The following is a 23,583-nucleotide window of genomic DNA, read 5'->3' as shown; positions in this document are numbered from 1 at the left end:
GCCTTCCCCTCCATGAATTTGTCTCATAGAAACATAGAATCATAGAATAGTAGAGTTGGAAGGGGCCTATAAGGCCATCGAGTCCAACCCCCTGCTCAATGCAGGAATCCTAATCAAAGCATTCCCAACAGATGGCTGTCCAGCTCCCTCTTGAATGCCTCCAGTGTCGGAGAGCCCACTACCTCTCTAGGTAATTGGTTCCATTGTCGTATGGCTCTAACAGTTAGGAAGTTTTTCCTGATGTCTAGTCGAAATCTGGCTTCCTGCAGCTTGAGCCCATTATTCCGTATCCTGCACTCTGGGACGACTGAGAAGAGAACCCGGCCCTCCTCTATGTGAAAACCTTTCTTGTACTTGAAGAATGCTATCATATTTCCCTCAGTCTTCTCTTCTCCATGCTAAACATGCCCAGTTCTTTCAGTCTCTCCTCATAGGGCTTTGTTTCTAGTCCCGTGATCATCCTTGTTGCCCTCCTCTGAACCTGTTCCAGTTTGTCTGCATCCTTCTTGAAGTGCGGAGACCAGAACTGGACGCAGTATTCAAGATGAGGCCTAATCAGTGCTGAATAGAGGGGAACTAATACTTCACACGATTTGGAAACTATACTTCTGTTAATGCAGCCTAATATAGTTTTTGCCTTTTTTGCAGCCACATCACACTGTTGACTCATATTCAGCTTGTGATCAACGACAATTCCAAGATCCTTCTCACATGTCGTATGGCTGAGCCAAGTATCCCCCATCTTACAACTGTGCATTTGGTTTCTTTTTCCTAAGTGTAGAACTTTGCATGTATTACCTGTTGAATTTCATTCTGTTGTTTTCAGCCCAATGCTCCAGCCTATCAAGATCTCTTTGAATTTTGTTTCTGTCTTCGACGGTATTAGCTGTGCCCCCCAATTTTGTATCATCTGCAAATTTGATAAGCGTGCTCTATACCTCCTCATCCAAGTCGTTAATAAAAATGTTGCAGAGCAATGGGCCCTGGACCAAGCCCTGTAGTATCCCATCATCCTCTTTTAAAGCCCTCCAAGTTGATGGCTGTCACTACCTCCCTCGTGGGACTGAATTCCGTAGCTTAACGACGCACTGTGTGACGCAGCGCTTTCTTTTGTCTGTCCTCGGTGTTGCAGACTTGTAACTGACTTCCAGAAATGTGACAGCTCAAGCCTTCCCTTTAGAAAAGAGAAATGCAGTGTCTGCCTCCTGAATGTATATCTTTCCAGTGCAAACCTGATGTAGGTGGTGTTTAGATGTTAATCCCAGCTTTGGAGGGCAACAGCCGCTGCTGCGTGGGGGGAATGTGTAAATGATCTAGACGTGTAGGTGGAGTCAGATTGCAAACTGCTGCCCCTCCCAGCATGGTGCTGATTCAGTGGGAAATCCGACATGTTTGGGTCATTTCAAAAGTTTGCCGTGCATTCCCTGTCACTGATAAGCAATGTTTACATGTCTGGGATAAAATTTACAAGACATCATAGATTTGCAAAAGACTAAAAAAGTGTGTGTGTAAAAGGTTGTATATTTCCTTATTCTCTCTGTGTATCTTCTGGGAAGCTACAGGGAAAGGCAGTTTCCTTTACGCCCTGCTGGTGGGCTGCTGAGAGGCATCAGGTTGGGGACTGTGGGAAACAGGATGTTGGACTCAGGGATGTCACTTTTTTTAAGTGCGCAGGCTTGATTTGCACTTCCTGGGCTGGAGCACAATTATCCTTTGGCTTCTGTGCTTCTCCCAATTTTGCAATACAGGACTGGGCTCAAAAGAAGTATGCCAAAAATTGCATTAAAAATGTTTTTGGTTTAAACGCATCAAAAAATACTCTTTTTGGAACAAAACGCATACTGTCATGCTATTTGCTATGGTAAAATGTGCACAAAAATGTATATTTTTTTATGTGGGGGAAAATACATTCCAGAACACAAATTTCCATGCTTTAAAAGGAATCCACAGATAGCTGCAGAGAGAGAATTTTAAATGAATGCCTCTGAAACTGGCACGGACCAGAAAGACAGTGATCCGTCCTTCCCTAGTTGGACTGCATCTGCCTTCCCCAACCTGGTGCCCTCCAAATATTTAGGACTTTAACTAAAGGGCCGTAGCTCAGTGGGTAGAACACCTGCCTTGCATGCAGGATACCCCTGGTTCAATCCCCAAGGGCATCTCCAGGTAGGGCTGGCTGAGAGAACTCTGCTTGAAGCCCTGGAGAGCAGCTGCCAGTCAGTGTAGACACTGAGCAAGATGGACCAATGGTTTGATTTAGAATAAGGCGACTTCCTCTGTTCACCTTTCCCAACCTAGAGGCCTCTCAGTCACAATGGCAAATGCTTAGGGACTTTGTTTTGTTCCTGCAGGGCTCAGTCCTTATACTATAGTTAGGGAAAGCACTTCCATGTGCAGAGGCAGTATACCTCGGAATACCATTTGCAGTAGAGCACTGGAGGAGGGCGGCAGCTTTTGCCTGCTTCTGGGCTGCCCTGACCCCTCTGGTTGGCTACTGTGGGGAACAGGATGCATTTCCCACCACTGGCTGGATCGAGAGGGCTTCTCCTGGTCTAAGGCAGAAGTGGAACCCTGTGGCCCTCCAGATATTGCTGGATACAGCTGATTAAAGAGGCGCTATCTCTGCTATCTTTTCGGTGCCTTTTGAAGACTTTCCTCTTTCAACAAGCCTTTTAAGTTGAGACCTATCCCAGGCTGCGTCTGTGTTATAATTGCTTGTTAATATGTTTTTTTAATGTTTTTAACCCTTTTTTAAAAGACGTTTTAAAAGCTTTTTTTAAAAAAATGTTTTTAACTTTGTTTTGTTTTAATGTATTTTAAGGTCTGTATTTATGATGTTTTAAAGTGTTTTTAGCGCTCCTGTGTGCCGCCCTGGGCTCCTGCTGGGAGGAAGGGTGGGATATAAATCAAATAATAAATAAATAAATAAAACTAGAATTAGTTGGCTGTGCCTCTCATTGGCTGTGGCTCCACTCCCCGTTGGGCTCTCTCTCTCCCATTAGTTTTGTCCAGTAGCGTAGTGGCAAATTCAGAAGTGTGAGATCCCTTCGTGACAGTCACATCGTGCCCTTGCACAGCCACATCGCCTTCTAAGACTATACAATAAAAATACTGCTTTCTGCTTCTCTGTCATGGTCACCATTTGATGGCTCTTTCTCACTGTCGGAGATGTTGCTTGAATTACTGGATTCAGCATCTGCACGTTTATCTCCTAGTGCTGCGAACTGCTTGGATGATGTAGATGGGATGCTACCCTCAGGATTCCCTGTCTCTTCTACAGTTACATCATTCTCACTCTCCACAGCTTGTCAGAGTAACTGCATGTGGGCAGAGCTGAAGAGGTTGAGGAGGGAGTGCATGGAAATTCCTGATCTTAACCTCTGTTGGCTGCAACACACACACACACACTCATGTGCATTGCACTTTACCATGCATGACACACACACATATATAGACATGCAGCATCATTAAAAGCTGAAAGGGCTCATACGATACTGGAGGTCTAGGGATTCGGGTGGGACCTGGCTCCCCAAAAAAGGAAGGATATTGGGATCTCCTGCAACCCTGGACAACTGCACCCTTAAAGTTCTCCTGGGATTGAGGAGAGAGGAAGCTGGCAGGCAGGACCACCCCCTGGGCAGTCAGGTGGGGGCTGGTGGAAGGCAGACTTGGGTTGATAGGGTAGTGCCTCATTTGCCTTAATGGACCAGCCTCCAGTGGAGTCAAAACGTATTCCTTCAGGGCAGCAGAAACGATTCCCTCAAAGCAACTGCTTGAAATGCTTGTCTTGCTGCAATAACTTGTAAGACAACATAGGGGAAATTTTTCCATCTCTAGGTTGAGAAGCTGGCAGGTCTAGCAAATGATTTACCAGCGTGTGTCTCTGAAGCTCCTCCTTTTTAGGAAATAGCTTCAGTTACCCACAAGGAGAAGCGTTTGACCTTAAATCTTAACATGCGAAGCGGCTGAGTCAGGCTGTTAATCCAATCCAGTCCACTATTGTGCAACTCTTTATTTGTGGCCTGCTCTCTCAGGCAGGCAACCTGCAGCCCTCCCAATGTTGTTGGACTGCATCTCCCATCAGCCCTGGCCAACATGGCCAACGGTTGGGGATGATGGTGCGTTGTAGCCCAGCAACCACCGCTTCTTCCCTGCTCTGACTGATGACACCAGGGATTGAACCTGGGATCTTCTGTTTTGCAAAGCCTGAGCCAAATAAGCTACAGTACTGTTTAAATTTCCCATAATGCCACAGGCCAGGGATGTTACAGTAGGGCCCCACTCATACGGCAGGATACATTCCGGACCCCCGCTGTAAAGTGGAACTCATTGAATAGAATGGCGTGCGATGCTCGAAAACCACAGTAAAAGCGAAACAAGCGCCGTATGAGTGGGGTTTAGTTTAATTGTGTCTAACTGAAACCGCTGTATTAGCGAATTGCTGTAAAGTGTATCACCGTAAAGCAGGGCCCTACTGTATATTGGTGGTGCTCTTGGGCATTGTGGGAAATTTTTTAAATGGCGGTTCAAAACAGTGATAGAAGAGGGGAGACCGGACCGGCTTTAGCAGTGGTACCCTGTTGGGGTCCTGAAGCAGCTGCCCAAGGATTCTGATGTTCTTTTACCCCTTCTGCTTACAGTGTATGGGGGATACCTGTGAATGAAATCTCTATGTCTGCCCCATTGCATCTAGTTTAGTCTTGACTGAACAAGGCCTTGCTGAAGCTTGCTTATTACCTGCCCTTCACCATAAGGTCCCAGGGCAGGTTATAGCAGTTTAACATACAATAGATTGTATCCAACTGAATGTTACTTGGAGTAGACCCATTGAAATTAATGGGCCCAAGTTAGTCGTATCCATTATTTTAATTTGTCTACTCTGAGTAGGGCTAGCATGGATACCACCCTATAATCAAAACAGTTTGGGTTGTTTACAACTAAGTCCTTCTCAGAGTAGACCCACTGAAATTAATGAACCTAAGTAAGCGGAGGCAGGGCCAATGACAGGCGGAGCCGACTAATCCTAGTTTTGTCCCGATCCTCCTCCCTGCTGAGCTCCGGAGTGGTTGTAAGAAGGTAGGAAAACGGCCCTGACTGAGCCGCAGACTGAAGTTAGTGGGGCGATGCCCCGTTTGCCCTGAAAGACCGGCCTCCACAACCGGCCCCTTCTGGGCTCGCCATTTGTGCTCTTGGTTGCTTTCAGGTGCCATTTCTGATCGGTTTCTTCTTCCCTCGGCAGGTGAAACTTGTCCGCTACATTGGCATTCAACTGCAGTGCAAGTTGGCCGTCCCTGTGAATGACAGGACAGTTGAGCTGAACAGTTACCCGAGGTTCAGTGACTGGCTGTATCTTGTCAACGTGAGGAAAGACGTTGTTCAGGTAAGGTGACCGGAGCGTGCGCCAAGGTGTGTGTTTACGGGAAGGATGGCTGAGTTGGGAGGTCCCAGTTGGGAGGATTGAGCAGGATCTGCTTGTCTCTGTGTTGGGATTCTTCTACTTTATTTTCATTGTATTGATGTGCATTTTAAACTTTGTATATCCTTGATTTTTCTTTTTTTAAAAAAAGGAGGAATATAAAATAATATTTATTTATTTATTTGTTACCTTTCTTTCACCGTGGAACCCAAGGTGGGATACATGTGGTTCCCAGGCAGTCTCCCATCCAGGCATTGACCAGACCCAGACCTGCTTAGTTTCAGCAAGGTGGTGGCCTCATGTGCCGTCAGACCATAGCCTGGGACCAGCTCAGTGGCATACATATTTTTAAATATATTTTGCTTATTTTGGATAATTTACAGTACAGTCCTAAGTGTGTTTAGTTAGACCCCATCTGCACTCTACATTTAAAATACTCTGATACCCCTTTAATCAGTCATGGCTTCCCCCAAAGAATCCTGGGAACTGTAGTTTGTTAAGGGTACTGTGAGTTGTAGCAGAGCTTTCAGAATCAATCCCTCTTCCCAGAGAACTCTAGGAGTTGTAGCTCTGTGAGGGGAAGAGGGATCTGCTAAGACAGCCTTTCCCAACCGGTGTGCCTCCAGATGTTGTTGGACCACAACTCCCATGAGCCTCAGCCATTGGCAATGCTGGCTGAGGCTGATGGGAGTTGTGGTCCAACAACATCTGGAGGCACACCGGTTGGGAAAGGCTGTGCTAACAACTCTCACCACCCTTGACAAACTACAATTCCCAGGATTCTTTTGGGGGGGAAGCCATGACGTTTACAGTGATACGTACAGTGCAGATGCGGACCATAGTGGGATTTACTTCTGAGTAGGATTGCACTGTGAGTTACCATGCTACTCTAGCTCTTGAAAGTTGCCCCCTCATTTCCCCTCCCCACTCTGCTGCAGCCATGTGGAATGTCTGTTGATGGAGATAGTTCTCCATAATGTATGCTTTGAAAATGACCTCTGCACATGCTCAGGAGTCCTTGCCTTTCTCTGTCCAGTTAGAGGTAAAAGAGGAGAAAAATCCCCTGGGTTGTGAAATTTATTACTCAATTAGTTCACCCTGTCCACGAGGCCTTTGACTGTAAACTTTAAGTGTTTAATCAATATCCTTTTTAAGATGCGGCAACCAGATTGTGACATTCTTGGTTTCATATGTAAGCTCTGGAGTGTGCTTCTTAACAGGGCCCCTAACATCCTTTTGATCTGGCTCCATAAAAGGAACTTTTTCTATGTACCTGTCACTTTTAAAGAGTCAGATCTAACCACTGTATGCTGCTGTCACTTGCAACTCAAGCTGCTTAAATCCCGCCTGAGATTTTTGCATGCACATTTTCTCACTTGCTGCGGAACTTGGCTGAATGGGGTGTGCTTTTTTTCTTGCTTTTGCAAAGTTCTTTGGGCTTACTGCAAAACCAAAGTGTCTGTGTGTGAAATTCTTGAGATTAGTTGCTACCTTATCTCCAGTCTCCAGGAGGGCTGATGTCACTTCCTTATCTCATGTACCCTCAGTCATGATCTTAATTCATTTTGTTACATGGGGAACTCAGAAGCCTGGGAGCATTGTGTGACCAAGGCCACCTAGTGGGGCCATCCTCACTCAGCAGCCATTTCCACCTCTTTAATTTCTAACATGTGGGTGTGCCAGGCCTCAGTTCTGCTACGAAGGCTGCGCCCTGGGTCTGGAAAGACCCCAATTCTAGATGTAGTGGTGAAGGAGAGGCAATATTTTGCGGAGATTTTGGAGTGTTTTCCTGTTCGTGTATGAGTTCCAGAGTCAAACTACTTCTGAGATCTCTACTTAAGCCCGGGGTGGGGAACCTTTGGCAGCCCAAAGGCCACACTCCCTTCTGTGCAACCTTCCAGGGGCCACATGCCTGTAATGGGCGAGGCCAGAAGCAAAGTGGGTGGAACACTGAATGTGAATTTTATCTTTTGTACAGCCAGCTAGTGTCTACACGCTTGAGAGCCAGTGTGGTGAAGTGGTTGGACTACGACCTGGGAGACCAGGGTTTGAATCCCCACACAGCCATGAAGCTCACTGGGTGACCTTGGGCCAGTCACTGCATCTCAGCCTCATGATACACCCTGTTCATAGGGTCGCCATAAGTCAGAATTGCCTTGAAGGCAGTACATGTACATTTTAGTGTCTACACACACTGGTATATCCCTCTTTTCCCTGGAAAAAAAGAAGCATTGTTAGTGTATAAGAACACATACCAGTCAGGCAAAAACCACTCAAGGAGCATGTGGCTGGGGCGGGGTGTGACCCTGGTTAGAGTCCCAAGGGGCAGATGGAGAGGTGTGGACAGGCCACATTTGGCCCTAGGCCTGAGGTCCCTCATTCTCGAACTAAGCCCCGGGTGTTTTGGATGTGAGGGCCAAACCAGGCATAGAAGTAATTCGTGTACTCTTTTTTTCTCACGTCCCATAGCAGCTGTGGGGAAGCCTCAGCAACTTCAGGGCCTTGGGAGATCTCTGGGAATTCATATGTAGAACCATAGAGCTGGAAGGGGCCTGTAAGGTCATCAAGTCCAACCCCCTGCTCAACACGGGAATCCATCTTAAAGCATCCCCAACAGGTGGCTGTCCAGCTGCCTTTTGAAGGCCTCCAGTGTTGGAGAGCCCACCACCTTCTCAGGTCATTGATTCCATTGCGTACCACTCTAACAGATAGGAAGTTTTTCATTATGTCCTGTCGAAATCTGGCTTCCTGCAACTTGAGCCTATTATTCCGTGTCCTGCACTCTGGGACAGTCAAGAAGAGATCCCGGCCCTCCTCTGTGTAGCAACCTTTCAAGTACTTAAAAGTACCTGAATTTTAGCTCTGTGAGAGGAACAGAGGTCTCCTAAGAACTCTCAACACTCTCAACAAACTACAGTTCCCAGTGTTCTCTGGGGGAAACCATGCCTGTTTAAAGTGGCATGATACCGCTTTAAATGTATAGTGCAGGTGTGGCCTAGGAGGTCATTAATCCAACGAAGATACATGAACTTTTTCGTCAGTGTCAGCTTTTTGGGGGTGGGGGTGGGGGGCACTCCTTGTTACTTCCTTGCTCTCCTTCTTGGCCCAATCCGCTCCAAAGCACAGGAAAAGGCAGCTAAAGGCTTCTCTTCTTTTTCTGATCACGGCTTGGATGCATGGAGGAGCAGGGCTTTGGTGGGTTACCGTTTGAGACCCCTGTGCTGGTGTGTGAGCCTTAGCCAGGTGCCTTCCAACCACATCCCCTCATGTTACTAATGCTAAGTCCAGTAGTTTTCCATAGGGTTTGACTGAAGCCTGTGAGCGTGCATCTTTGCTGTGATGTTGACATAACACTATTGGGGGTTTCTAGAATTGCTTAAGCCCAAAAACACACACACAAAAAATCCCCACCTCAGGGCATTTGCCAGTCTCCCCTGAGATCTTACTCACTTTGCAGAATGCAAAGGGGGAATCACCTTCCTGGGAGGTCCAGGATCTTATCTCCTGGCTTTGTCATTGCACAAAGAGCACAGCATTGGGGATATGCAAGAGGGTGGGATCTTCTTCCTTTTTAAAAAAAAAAAAATTTAAATTGCAGTTACATTAAGGGAAAAGGGGAGGGGGAGAAAAAACAACCCTGTCAGGTCATTAACAGAACATTTTAAAAGGGGTAGGCCTAGAAGAAGGCATTGTGAGAGCAGGGGCACAGGATATAAATTCAGAAGAGCAAAATTACCACAGGCCTAACCACAAGTGCCAAAGACACTTGAAGAGAGACACTGCTTACAAGTGCCTGTACGCTAATGCTAGGAGCCTGCGAACCAAGATGGGAGAACTGGAGTGCTTGGTCTTAGAGGAGAGCATTGATCTAGTGAGCATAACGGAGACCTGGTGGAATGGAGAAAACCAGTGGGATACAGTTATCCCTGGATATAAACTATATCGGAAGGACAGGGAAGGACGTATTGGTGGCGGAGTCGCTGTATACGTGAATCCAGCAAGCTCGAAACCCCCAAAGAGGCAGACTCCTCCACAGAATCGTTGTGGGTGGTGATACCATGCCCCAGGAGGGACTTAATACTGGGAACGATCTATCGTCCCCCTGATCAAAATGCTCAGGGAGACCTTGAGATGAGATATGAAATTGAGGAAGCATCCAAACTAGGAAATGTGGTAGTAATGGGTGACTTCAACTACCCGGACATAGACTGGCTGCATATGTGTTCCAGTCATGACAAAGAAGCAAAGTTTCTAGATATTCTAAATGACTATTCGCTAGACCAGTTGGTCATGGAACCGACCAGAGGGACGGCAACCCTGGACTTAATCCTCAGTGGGGACCGGGACCTGGTGCGAGATGTAAGTGTTGTTGAACCGATTGGGAGCAGTGACCACAGTGCTATTAAATTAAACATACATGTCAATGGCCAATTGCCAAGAAAATCCAACACGGTCACATTTGACTTCAAAAGAGGAAACTTCACAAAAATGAGGGGATTGATAAAAAGAAAGCTGAAAAACAAAGTCCAGAGGGTCACATCACTCGAAAATGCTTGGAAGTTGTTTAAAAACACTATATTAGAAGCTCAACTGGAGTGCATACCGCAGATCAGAAAAGGTACCACCAGGGCCAAGAAGATGCCAGCATGGTTAATGAGCAAAGTCAAGGAAGCTCTTAGAGGCAAAAAGTCTTCCTTCAAAAAATGGAAGTCTTGTCCGAATGAAGAAAATAAAAAAGAACACAAACTCTGGCAAAAGAAATGCAAGAAGACAATAAGGGATGCTAAAAAAGAATTTGAGGAGCACATTGCTAAGAACATAAAAACCAACAACAAAAAATTCTATAAATACATTCAAAGCAGGAGACCATCTAGGGAGACGATTGGACCCTTGGATGATAAGGGAGTCAAAGGTGTACTAAAGAACGATATGGAGATTGCAGAGAAGCTAAATGAATTCTTTGCATTTGTCTTCACAATGGAAGATATAGGGCAGATCCCTGAACCTGAACTAACATTTGCAGGAAGGGATTCTGAGGAACTGAGACAAATAGTGGTAACGAGAGAGGAAGTTCTAAGCTTAATGGACAATATAAAAACTGACAAATCACCAGGCCCGGATGGCATCCACCCGAGAGTTCTCAAAGAACTCAAATGTGAAATCGCTGATCTGCTAACTAAAATATGTAACTTGTCCCTCGGGTCCTCCTCCATGCCTGAGGACTGGAAAGTGGCAAATGTAACGCCAATCTTCAAAAAGGGATCCAGAGGGGATCCCGGAAATTACAGGCCAGTTAGCTTAACTTCTGTCCCTGGAAAACTGGTAGAAAGTATTATTAAAGCTAGATTAACTAAGCACATAGAAGAACAAGCCTTGCTGAAGCAGAGCCAGCATGGCTTCTGCAAGGGAAAGTCCTGTCTCACTAACCTATTAGAATTCTTTGAGAGTGTCAACAAGCATATAGATAGAGGTGATCCAGTGGACATAGTGTACTTAGACTTTCAAAAAGCGTTTGACAAGGTACCTCACCAAAGGCTTCTGAGGAAGCTTAGCAGTCATGGAATAAGAGGAGAGGTCCTCTTGTGGATAAGGAATTGGTTAAGAAGCAGAAAGCAGAGAGTAGGAATAAACGGACAGTTCTCCCAATGGAGGGCTGTAGAAAGTGGAGTCCCTCAAGGATCGGTATTGGGACCTGTACTTTTCAACTTGTTCATTAATGACCTAGAATTAGGAGTGAGCAGTGAAGTGGCCAAGTTTGCTGACGACACTAAATTGTTCAGGGTTGTTAAAACAAAAAGGGATTGCGAAGAGCTCCAAAAAGACCTCTCCAAACTGAGTGAATGGGCAGAAAAATGGCAAATGCAATTCAATATAAACAAGTGTAAAATTATGCATATTGGAGCAAAAAATCTGAATTGCACATATACGCTCATGGGGTCTGAACTGGCGGTGACTGACCAGGAGAGAGACCTCGGGGTTGTAGTGGACAGCACGATGAAAATGTCGACCCAGTGTGCGGCAGCTGTGAAAAAGGCAAATTCCATGCTAGCGATAATTAGGAAAGGTATTGAAAATAAAACAGCCGATATCATCATGCCGTTGTATAAATCTATGGTGCGGCCGCATTTGGAATACTGTGTACAGTTCTGGTCGCCTCATCTCAAAAAGGATATTATAGAGTTGGAAAAGGTTCAGAAGAGGGCAACCAGAATGATCAAGGGGATGGAGCGACTCCCTTACGAGGAAAGGTTGCAGCATTTGGGGCTTTTTAGTTTAGAGAAAAGGCGGGTCAGAGGAGACATGATAGAAGTGTATAAAATTATGCATGGCATTGAGAAAGTGGATAGAGAAAAGTTCTTCTCCCTCTCTCATAATACTAGAACTCGTGGACATTCAAAGAAGCTGAATGTTGGAAGATTCAGGACAGACAAAAGGAAGTACTTCTTTACTCAGCGCATAGTTAAACTATGGAATTTGCTCCCACAAGATGCAGTAATGGCCACCAGCTTGGATGGCTTTAAAAGAAGATTAGACAAATTCATGGAGGACAGGGCTATCAATGGCTACTAGCTGTGATGGCTGTGCTCTGCCACCCTAGTCAGAGGCAGCATGCTTCTGAAAACCAGTTGCTGGAAGCCTCAGGAGGGGAGAGTGTTCTTGCACTCGGGTCCTGCTTGCGGGCTTCCCCCAGGCACCTGGTTGGCCACTGTGAGAACAGGATGCTGGACTAGATGGGCCACTGGCCTGATCCAGCAGGCTCTTCTTATGTTCTTATTTAAATATCTATAGATCTATTTAGTTTACACATAGATGAATATACGCTGTCCAAATATGTATCCAGACAAATGTTGGTGTTTATAGAAGGTACGCTCTAATGTAGCAAGGGTGTTTAGGTCATTCAACCATTGCAGAATAATTGGTGGGTATTTGCTCTTTCAGGCTTCTTTAAGTATGAGTCTTTAGCGACTGTTAGGACATGTAACGTCCATTCTTGTTGCCTTAGAACAGTAGAGTTGGGAGGGGCCTATAAGGACATCGAGTCCACCCCCTGCTCAATGCAGGAATCCAGCGTAAAGCATACCCAACAGGTGCCTGTCCAGCTGCCTCTTGAATGCCTCCAGTGTCGGAGAGCCCACTACCTCTCTAGGTAATTGGTTCCATTGTTGTCTAACTCTAACAGTAAGGAAGTTTTTCTTGATGTTTAGCCGAAATCTAGCTTCCTGCAATTTGAGCTCACTGTTCTGTGTCCTGCACTCTGGGACGATCGAGAAGAGATATTAGCCCTCCTCTATGTGGTAACCTTTCAAGTACATGAAGAGTGCTATCATATCGCCCCTCAGTCTTCTCTTCTCAAGGCTAAACATGCCTTGCCTGTAATCCCCATAAAGGGGTAGAAAGATCTGTTGATTTTGGTCCTCTCAGTTTCTCATTTTTCCAGTCTTAAATTCAGTTCTCCACATTTCTGCAATCAATCTGCAATTTGTAAAATATCAAAATTTCAAATCTGATTAATTTTTTGTTGGTAGTTTTGACTAACATACACATTTTTGCAAGCAGTTTTCCATCATATAATGCATTTTTGTATGTTGTTTTCTCTCGTGTGTTTTTTTTGCACTCTGCACGCTTTTTATGCACATTTTCCCCTAACGTAGGCATTTTTGTAAGCATCGTTTGGTTGACAAACTGTATTGAAAAATTTGGATAAGTGCACATTTTGGCTGTGTTTCGGTTCTCATACTGTTTCGGAAAGTGCAAATTTGATAGATTTGGCTTGAAATGCAAACTGAATCAAATTTTTCACCCATCCTTATTCCCATATAAGAGGGATATAATTTAAAAATACATGGACATCTGCAAAAATCAAGAATGTCATCAATACAAAGCTAACATGACAACTTCAGACCAAAAAGAAAACATCGCTGGATCTTCAACAAAACATTGCAGGATGAAGTGTGTCTGTTCAGGGGACCAGCCAGCCCACCATCCATATTCCATTACGTTTCCCTCCTCCTGATTTTCTCTTTCCTCACACTGAGTGTCGGTCAGTGTCTGGGCCTACTGAGCATGCTCTGTTATTATGATTCTCCCCCTTCCCCTCCCCCAGCTCTGCAAACCTTTATTAGGAAAGGTTCTAACCTTGCCCTGTGGGTCTAGCTTTCTCTTTGCAGTGAACTCTTTTTCTTGTAGGCAGGCGTTTGAAATGTGACCCGTCCATTCGCAGTCTGAAGTAACAGGCCCAATTTAAGACTGTACCAGCTTATTCTGCTGCGTGGGCACAACCAACCTGAAGCAACCTGTTTTGAACTGAATGCTTGTGGTGGAGAGCGGGATTGTGGAGGTAGACTTCAGTTCCCGTTCCGCTACATGTGCTCGTAATAATACCTGCTGGGAGTCCCCGTTGATGTGGTGGGCACCTGCTTCGGAGTTCCTGAGCATGTGGGAAACGGCACATACATGGGCACTATATGGACTTTTGTAATGGAGCTGGTGAACCTGTGGCCCTTCATACTCCCATCTTTCCTACCCGTTGGCCATAGTCGCTGGGGCTCATGGGAGCTGCAGTCCAGCAACATCTGGAGGGCTACAGGTTCCCCAGCCCAGCTTTATAATGAACTTGCATAGGCCAGAGATGCGGGTTCCAGTCCAGTGTGGTATAGTGCTTAAGGTGTCAGACTATGACCTGGGAGACCAGGGTTCGAATCCCCACTCTGCCATTAAACTTGCTGGTGACCTTGGGCCAGTCACTGGCCCTCAGCCTAGCCTACCCCACAGGGTTGTTGTGAGGATAAACTGGGGAAGGCAGAGCCATGTACACCACCTTGAGCTCCTTGGAGGAAGGGCAGGATATAAATGTAACAAACAAATAAGTAAATATCATGCCCTGCCATCAAAAAGAAGCCCAGGTCATGCTGGTGGGAGTGGGGGGCTGACCTGGTCATCTGAAGGGCATGAGGCAATTTTGTCCATCCCTTGTCACGTGGATGCTGCCAGGGGTGTAGTTGTGTGGGATCTTGGGGGGTCTTAGACCCTTTACATTTTTGGGAGCAGGGTCCCAGCTGGGTCCCTACGTCTCCAGCACTCTACGAGCCAATCAGCAGGAAAATGGAGTGTGTTAGCCACTGTGAAGAGTCTTCTGACTTGCTTCCTTGTCCTTTCCTGCTGATTGGAGCAAGCCAGAGTGAAAGGAGGCGAGTCAAACACTGAGAAGACTCTTCTCAGGGCTAACACTCTCCTCTTTCATGCTTTTTGCTTCCTAGGCATTAACAAGGATCTCATTCTCAGTCCAGCAGCAAAAAAGGGGGGGAGAGAGGGGGCACGGCTGTGACTATCATGAAGGGACTACACTACTGGATGCTGTCCAGATAGTGTTTGTTATTAAACGAATAAATACCCCCCCGAGATTTCCACTGCAATCCTCTCTCTCTCCCTCTCTCCTCTCTCTCTCTTCCCACACCACACTCTCCCCCACCCCGGCAACTCTATACAGTAGGGCCCCGCTTTACGGCGTTCCGTTTTCCGGCGTTCCGCTGATGCGGCGGCTTTCAATTAGGGGAAATTCCCCGTTTTAAAGCTGCTTTTGCGGCATTTTGCGGCATTTTTGTGCGATGCAACCCATTATAGTCAATGGGTTCCGCTTTACGGCGATTTCCTCTTTACAGCGGGGGCCTGGTCCCTAACCCGCCGTATAAGCAGGGCCCTACTGTATGTGTTTGTTAGAATGTCTGAAATGGACTTGGAGGACTGAGTCAGGGAGAGATTATGTTTTTCCCCATTTAAATTCCTGCACAGTTATTACGGGAAGGTCAGATATTGGGCAGGAGCCGAAATAGCTCTGTTAGCACTTGGGCTTCTTTCAACCCCCCCGCCCCCTGCCCATGCAGCTATTCCCAGCCAGGAACCTTTTGATCGTGTTAATGGTGGAACCCAAGCCCACCTTGTCATGTGTGCGTGGAGGAGGTGAATTGCTTGGAAGGATTTTCCTGGATTCCATTCGCAAACGTGGAAAGTGGGATTCTGGGGGCAGGCACGGGTCATTGTTGGAAACATCTGGGATCAGCTCTGGGGAGGTGATTTCTCTCTCCCTCTGTTGATCGCTTTTGGATCTTCTCGTGGGAAAGGTTAAATATCATATGGGTGTTGCAGGCAAGGAGCAAAAAGTGGACAGTTCTTTGGTGAGGTGGTGGGCAGTGGAAAACAACCTTTTTAATAAAAATGTTGAAATAGGGTGGATTTGAATGGTTTTTTCCTCTGCATACATCTGACATTGGGTGAAATCTTGGCTGTTTGTGAACAGGCCTCTACGACCTGCAGTATATCTGCTGCAGATCCTCCCTTGACTCTTATCTCAGCTCCCTGCCATTAGGCAGAGGGCCTTTCCACATATCTTTCCTCTTGTGCGTTCATGATGACTTGTGCTTGTTGATGGTATTGGGGATATTGTGCGCGATCCTGCTGTCAATGCCGTTGGTGCCCGCAAAGGTTTTTGAGAGGTAGACACGCTGTTTCCTCTCGAATCAGGGCATGCCCTGCAGCTTCCTGATGAAATCCTGACACTCTTCATCTTGATGAAATCCTGACACTCTGTTTTTAGCCTGGAGAATAGAAGACTGAGGGGAGATATGATAGCACTCTTCAAGTACATGAAAGGTTGTCACACAGAGGAGGGCCGGGATCTCTTCTCAATCGTCCCAGAGTGCAGGACACGGAATAATGGCTCAAGTTGCAGGAAGCCAGATTTCGACTGGACATCAGGAAAAACTTCCTAACTGTTAGAGCCATAGCACAATGGAACCAATTACCTCGAGAGGTAGTAGGCTCTCCGACACTGGAGGCATTCAAGAGGCAGCTGGACAGCCATCTGTTGGGAATGCTTTGATCTGGATTCCTGCATTGAGCAGGGGGTTGGACCTGATGACCTTATAGGCCCCTTCCAACTCTACTATTCTATGATCCCACAAATGCCCAGATTTTGTTTGCTTATCGTCCGGATTTTGCAGCACGATGGGGCAAGACTGCCTCTCCAGATGGCAATAATGCAGGAACGTTGGGGAAACATCGCAGAACTAGTAGTGAGGGAAGGGCCGTAGCTCAGTGGTCAAGGATCTGTTGTGCATGCAGATGATCCCAGGTTCAACCCCCGGCATCTCCAGGTAGGACTGGGAGAGACTCCTTCATCTGAAACCCTGGAGAGCTGCTGCCGGTCAGTGTAGACAGTACTGAGCTAATTGGACCAATGGGTCCGTCTCAGTTTAAGGTGGTTTCCCATATTCCTAATTGATGTGGGGATGGTCCACTTTAAATCCACCACCAATGCACTATTATTGTGTCATTGACAGGTTGCAGAGTAAACCTGCACAAAAACAGAAGAAAAAACAGCCGCTAAGTTTGGAGGAGTCCGCTGCTGAGGGTAGAGGGTGTCTGTGTGGCGCTGAAAGACAGAGTGGCATGCATCATGCAGCCTGCTCTGTGCCCCGCTAAGCTATCCCGCTGTCCTCAGTTACAGTGGACCAAGTTTTCTCATTGCCAGTGTCGAAGATCTAGGGTGATGTAGTGGTTAGAGGGTTAGACTAGGCTGGGGTTCAAATCCCCACTCTGCCACGAAGCTCATTGGGTGACCTTGGGGGCCTGTCACAGCCTCTCAGCCTAACCTACCTAACAGGGTTGCTGTGAGGACATAGTGTGGTGAGGGAGAACTGTGTGGGGATCACCTTGAGCTCCTTTGAGGACAGTTGGGATTATAAATGTAATAGTGTAAAGTAGAAAGATTCAACTGCCAGTCTTTGGTGTGTAGAACGGAGGAGGTGTGCGCCATCTTGCCCTTTGCCGCAGGTAGCAAAACATCTTGCATTGGTTGTGTATTTACCATGAGCGGCTGTCTCTGGTTTACTTAATTGTCCCATTTATGCAGATGGAAAAATAGGGGCATACTTGTAATGCCTCTAACCAAGGATCAGTGTCTTCCATGCCAGATAACAGCTTTCAGGGGGGGGGCATTATTTTCACATGGGATGAAACTTTTGACATAGAAGACATTTTTGTGTGTGTGGCTGTTTTTTAAAATTCCTTCCTTCCCCACCTGTTTCCTAATAACAGTTGTCCCTAATATTGTAGCTGCTGATCCCCCCCCCAGTTTTTAAAAGATTTACCTATATCCAAGCAGTGCATTTAATGCCACACGTTGTTTGGCCCTGAAATGGCTCTGGCGATTTTCATATGAAGTGTGATAAGTGAGTGCTGCAACAAAATGTTGTTGTGCCTGTTAATGGTGCGAGCCAGTCACCTGTGCCCTTTTCTAGGATACTCCCTTCTGTTATACACACACATACAGTAAACAGTCCTTGCCCACACTCAGTCCTCATCAGGCTGTTTTTTGGTTTCCACCCCCCCCCCGAAGTTAAATTACACTTCTGCAAAGTTTGATGTTCCCCTGAGCCTGCTGATCCGTTGATCTTGTGCATGGTTGGTGCCGTTTCAGCTACTTATTAATAACATCCGTTAGTCACTTTGTAAAGTCAAAGCAGCATAACAAGATAAACTACAAGAGATAAAAGCAAGTACTCAATGATCCCCACTGGAATAATAAATTTGCAATGAGTATATTAGTTATGGGTCATATTTTATTGATTATGCTTTTTCTCCCACCCATTTCTCAAGCACCTCCGGGGGTGGTGTAGATGGTTCTTCCTTGCACAAGATCCCTGTTAGGTAGGTCAGGCTCAGAGACAGAGAGCGTGAATGAGTGAGTCACTGATCCAAAGTCCCCTGGTGAGCATTGTGACAGGATGGGGGTTTGAATCTGGGCCTTTCCAGTCTTAGCCCACCACCCTGCCTCACGAAAATCTTTAATCATTGAACAATCTCTCTCTTCTGCATCTCTGGCTACTCAGCAAAAACCTGTCTTGCAAATATACCATAGAGTCGTGGAGGCTAGTCCATTAGGGCAAGTGACCTCAATATCCAAATATTTTAGAGAAAAACATCCTGTAAGATTTATAATGTATATGCTCTACTGTTTACAAAAATATGAATGAGGACATGTAATGTACTTAAAGAAAGGAAATTGATCATCCAAATGAGGCCTAGATGCTGCTGTTGCTTCCTAAGGGAAACTCCCCCTGTTCATTTATCCAAGAATGGTAAAAATTCTTTAGCTTTACAAATGCATCTAGTCTCAAAAGAGATCCACAGCTCTCTTTTTACATAATGTGTTCCCAGATTTCTTGGTGTGAGAAGAAGACTGTTACAGGTACATCAACACCTCTCTTTTCAATCTCAGAAGTGTTTCAGGGGCATATGACTTCCCCTCCACTTTTGGAAAACAAACAAGTAGCAGGTCTCTCCCTGCTGCCTACCTCATTTTGATTGAGATGCCTTTTGTTCCCCTACTGCTCTGCCAAATTCCAAAAATAAATCTGGCAGGCCGGGGAGGTTGTAAAGACCCAGGACCACCCCCCTTTTCAGAAATAGCCTGTCGGCTACAATTTAAAATATCTGCTGACTCCACCGATGGGTCAGAGGAGCTAGCCTTTCGCTGGCTGGCTTTATTTTTGATCCAGTCTGGTATCAGTCTTGGAAAACTCTGGCTTGTTAGAGCTGTGGCTTGTTGATTTTTATTATTATTACTACTACTACTACTACTATTATTATTAGAAAACTCGAAAGCCCATGTTTAAAACAAGGCTAATGACAGCTGGTAAAATCCTGTAGCTCTGGAGAGAGAGATTACTGTGGCAACAATGCAGTGTTTATGGACCTGGGCCACAGCAAAAACTCCTGAAGGCATGAACGGCAGGCAGCCAGTCATGCTGCGGAGCGTGAGAGGCCTCGCCTGTCTTGAGACTGTGGTTCCTGAGGTAAGAACCAGACTGGCATTGTCTGTTGTGGTTTCTGTTACTGAAATTAATTTTTAAAAAGGAAAAAAGACAAACACTGGAAAAAGGAAGGAGTGGTACAGTGAGTTTGACTTCTGGAATCTGGAAGTACTGTGTGAGGTTTAGGTTAAGAGGTGACTGCTTGAACTGGAGCAAGGAGAGACTGTAAGAATTGATCTACCCATTTCACACAAAGAAGTGGTAGGTAGACTGAGGCAGTAGAATCAGTGGTGGATTAGGTAACTATTAGACTGTGGACTGGGGATTTATTTATTTATTCATTGCATTTATATCCCACCTTTTCTCCAAGGAGCTCAATGTAGTGTACATTATTCTCCCTCTCCTCATTGAATCCCCACAACAACAAGGTAGGTTAGGCTGAGAGACAAAGATTGGCCCAAGGTCACCCAGGGAGCTTCATGGCTGGGTGGGGATTCGAACCCTGGTCTCCCAGGTCCTAGTTCAACACTCTAACCACTACTCCACACTGGCTGTCTGGGTGGAGAGGGGGAGAAATGGATGGAGGAGAAATTCAGTTTTGTTAACATTTAAAGCCAAATCTATCAAATTTGCACTTTCCAAAACAATATGAGAACCGAAACACAGCCATCTTTTGAAATTAACAATTATCCAAATTTTGTGATGCAGTTCTCCAACCAATAAAAATGCATATTTTAGGGGAAAATGTGCATCAAAATGAATATATAGGTGAAAATAATGCACAACAATGCATTCTGTTGGGAGAAATTGCTTGCAAAAATGCATACAGTAGTCAAAACTGTATACCAAAATGTGTTCATTAGGAGAAATTCACACTAAAATGCTGAATGTTCATGAAGATTATTTTTTAATGCAAGTTGCAGCACAATGGTGGAAAATTGAATTTAAGATTGGAAAAATGAGAAACAGAGAACTGAACTGGACAGGTTTTTCTCTCTGGACTAGGGATGTAAAAAGAGTACTTTTACTTTCACCATAATTGAATGCTGGAATACGCTAGTATTCCATTGGCAATGGAAGCTTGTGCCAGTGTAATCTGTAATACCCCCTGCTATCAAAGGTATATAGATAGATCGTGAAACTCACCTGGTCAGTTTTTTCACAGATGACATTGCAATGATGATTTCAAACCCCACTGTAGCCCTTCCCCACTTAATGATCCTAGTTAAGGACTATGGAATTGTGGCTGGCCTTCAGATTAACTTTCAAAAATCTGAAATGTTTTGTGTTTAATACTAGCCTGGAGGGGCCAAAGAAAAAATGAACTAGTTAACTAAACTGACGATCTGCTCAAAATCACTCAAATACCTGGGTGCTGAAATTCCCAAAAAAGCTGGAACAATTGGAAAGTCTAAACGTTTAAACCTTTAATTAGACAAATGAAACTAAAATTGCAAGACTGGGAACAATATTCCCTCTCCTGGCTTGGAAGAATTGCTGCAATAAAAATGGCTATTCTGCCAAAAAGTAATTTTCTCTTTTAAACACTCCCAGTATTATACACAAGGATAAATGATCATCCTGGCAAAATATTATTCTGGATTTTATACATTTGGAGAAAAAATCAAGATTGTCAAAGTTAATAATGTACAAATCCCTAAAATGGGTGGACTGGGTATTTCTAATGTTCAATTGAATCATGATTCCTCACACATTAAAATGTGTTTCCCATATTACAAGGAAACACAGAAAGAATTTCGATTACAATGGAAAAACCAGGATCATTGATGCAGTCAATTAGAGACTCATCCATTCCTGATTAACTTGCCCCATCAAATGGATTCCATAGTTAACCCAGTTTTGAAACAGGATCTGATGAGATGGAAAAACTGGTCTAAAATTACAGCCTTTACTGTCACCTTTGTTTAATCATTCACTCTTTTACGAGGGAAATAAATCTGTAACATGAAAGATTTTTACATTGGCATGTGTCCCAAATCTGGTACAGAAATAAAAATTCAACTTGGAGACCAAACTTATACTTGGTTTCAAATTCTTTAAATTAGTATTCCTGAAGTAGTAAGTCAAGTGACAAGGCCACTTACTGCTTTTGAAGCCCGAATAATTATGAGAGGTCGCAGGACCAAGATTTGAATTGAGGTAAGTAAATACAGGATCCTATGATAGTTTGAAATCTCTCTGGGAACAAGAGTTACAAACAAAAATCCATGATGACATGTAGAATGCTTTGTGGTCCAAATCCCCCTTCAAATCAGTTTCTGCCAGAATAAAGTAAAACTCAATACAGATAAATTAAATGGAATCGGTCCAACTCTATCTCTTATGTGTTGGTGAAACTGTGAAGAAAGGGGAACATTTTGCCACATGTGGTGGTCATGTAAGAAAACATTTCATTACTGCCCTACAATCTTTCTTGAAATTAGCAAAATTATTGAGCAAAATGTGCAAATGGATCCACAATTGGCTTTACTAATGATCTTTGATAATGCTTCCAAGTCTTTGGTTGTTAAGGATTTGATTGTCATGTTGGTCATGGCTGCCAGGTTGGTTCTTGAAAAATACTGGAAAAGCACGCGTCTTGATTACAGTTTTGGCATCAGGAAGTATGGCAGGCTGCCCTGATAGAAAAGGTTACTTATGAAATTAAAGTTCAACGAAAACGAATTGCAGCAGACAAATTTCATGATATATGGTATAAATTTATTAAATATGCATCGTCTTCAAGCAATGATGGCTGGTGGCTCCATGCCACTGGGGCAGTGGAATCTGCTCCACCTTGGACAGCTCCTTGAAAGTTTGGGCTAAAACCTAGAGTGGATTCCACTGCCCTGCTGACATGGAGCTACCAGCTGCAACTGTCTTCAAGAGATGTCTTTAGTCCACTTTCAACACATGGAACATTGTACTAGGTTAAGGAACTGTACCTAGATGAATCTTTTACTGCATTTTGCTTAAATCAATGCTTTCTTACTTTCGTAACACTGTACTCTTGTTTTCTCTTGTTGTTTTGTTCTTTGTTTAACTGGAAAAATCAATAGAAATAAAAAAAAGGCATCATTTTCCATTTCCGTTTCTGTATTCATCACACGCAGCACTGTTTCCATTCCCTTGCAGTTTGCCTTCTGCCAAAACCCCCATTATTTGTCTCTCTGTCTGCTGTGGCGAAATTATGTATTTGTATAATTAATTATGTAAATTACACAATGGAAATGGGGGGGAACTGTAATCAATTACATATTGTTTGCAGAGTGAAAGCAACAACAGTGAATACCAATTGTGCTGGATTGATTTCTGTTCTAGACATGGGACAAATAAGCAAATGTCGGCTATTTCCACTCCTGTTGTTGTTGGAAATCTCTGCCATCTTTACGCTGGACTTAATGGTCTTATGGGGAGTGGGTCCCTCTTTTTAGATGTTAGTTTGTATTCCTTGGCTGACTTCAAAATGTCACAAGCCAGCTCTGCTGAGTTTGGGGCCCCTCCTACTGCTTCTGCTAAGTGGGGCCCTAGAATTCTGCCTCAAAGTTCTGTCTTGGCGGCGCCACCACTGTGAAGAATTCTAACTTGTTCTACTTCAGACCGCAGGTGGGGTACTTCTTTGCACAGCTCATAGTTCAGCACTGGTTAGGCCTCATCTTGAATACTGCATCCAGTTCTGGTCTCCTCACTTCAAGAAGGGTGCAGACAAACTGGAACAGGTTCAGAGGAGGGCAACAAGGATGATCAGGGGACTGGAAACAAAGCCCTATGAGGAGAGACTGAAAGAACTGGGCATGTTTAGCCTGGAGAAGAGAAGACTGAGGGGAGATATGATAGCACTCTTCAAGTACATGAAAGGTTGTCACACAGAGAGGGCTGGGATCTCTTCTCGATCATCCCAGAGTGCAGGACACAGAATAATGGACTCAAGTTGAAGGAAGCCAGATTTCAACCGAACATCAGGAAACACTTCCTAACTGTTAGAGCCATATGACAGTGGAACCAATGACCTAGAGAGGTAGTGGGCTCTCCAACACTGGAGGCATTCAAGAGGCAGCTGGACAGCCATCTGCCGGGAATGCTTTGATTTGGATTCCTGCATTGAGCAGGGGGTTGGACTCGATGGCCTTATGGGCCCCTTCCAACTCTACTATTCTATGATTCTATGATCTAGTTAAACTATGGAATTCTCTCCCACAAGAGGCAGTGATGGCCACCAGCTTGGAGGGCTTTAGGGGAGGATTAGAGAAATACATGCAGGATAAGGCGACCAGTGGCTACTCACCCTGATGGCTATGCTCTGCCTCCACTATCAGAGGCAATATGCTTCTGAATACCAGTTGGTGGAAACCGCAG

At 45.0% G+C, this 23,583-nt stretch overlaps 1 protein-coding gene across 1 annotated transcript in view; it reads left to right on the top strand.

The window, feature by feature from the left end:
* KSR1 (kinase suppressor of ras 1) overlaps positions 1-23,583 on the top strand; it is a 158,993-nt gene that overhangs the window by 61,643 nt on the left and 73,767 nt on the right. Inside the window, exon 2 of the mRNA XM_061604725.1 lies at positions 5,240-5,380. Within this exon, the coding sequence (XP_061460709.1) occupies positions 5,240-5,380 (141 nt within the window). The remainder of the gene's footprint in view (positions 1-5,239; positions 5,381-23,583) is intronic.

The sequence above is a fragment of the Rhineura floridana genome, chromosome 21 (assembly GCF_030035675.1).
Source record: "Rhineura floridana isolate rRhiFlo1 chromosome 21, rRhiFlo1.hap2, whole genome shotgun sequence".
NCBI lineage: Eukaryota > Metazoa > Chordata > Lepidosauria > Squamata > Rhineuridae > Rhineura > Rhineura floridana.
The sequence above is the reverse complement of the archived record's forward strand: the minus strand, read 5'-3'. Positions and strand labels throughout refer to the sequence as shown.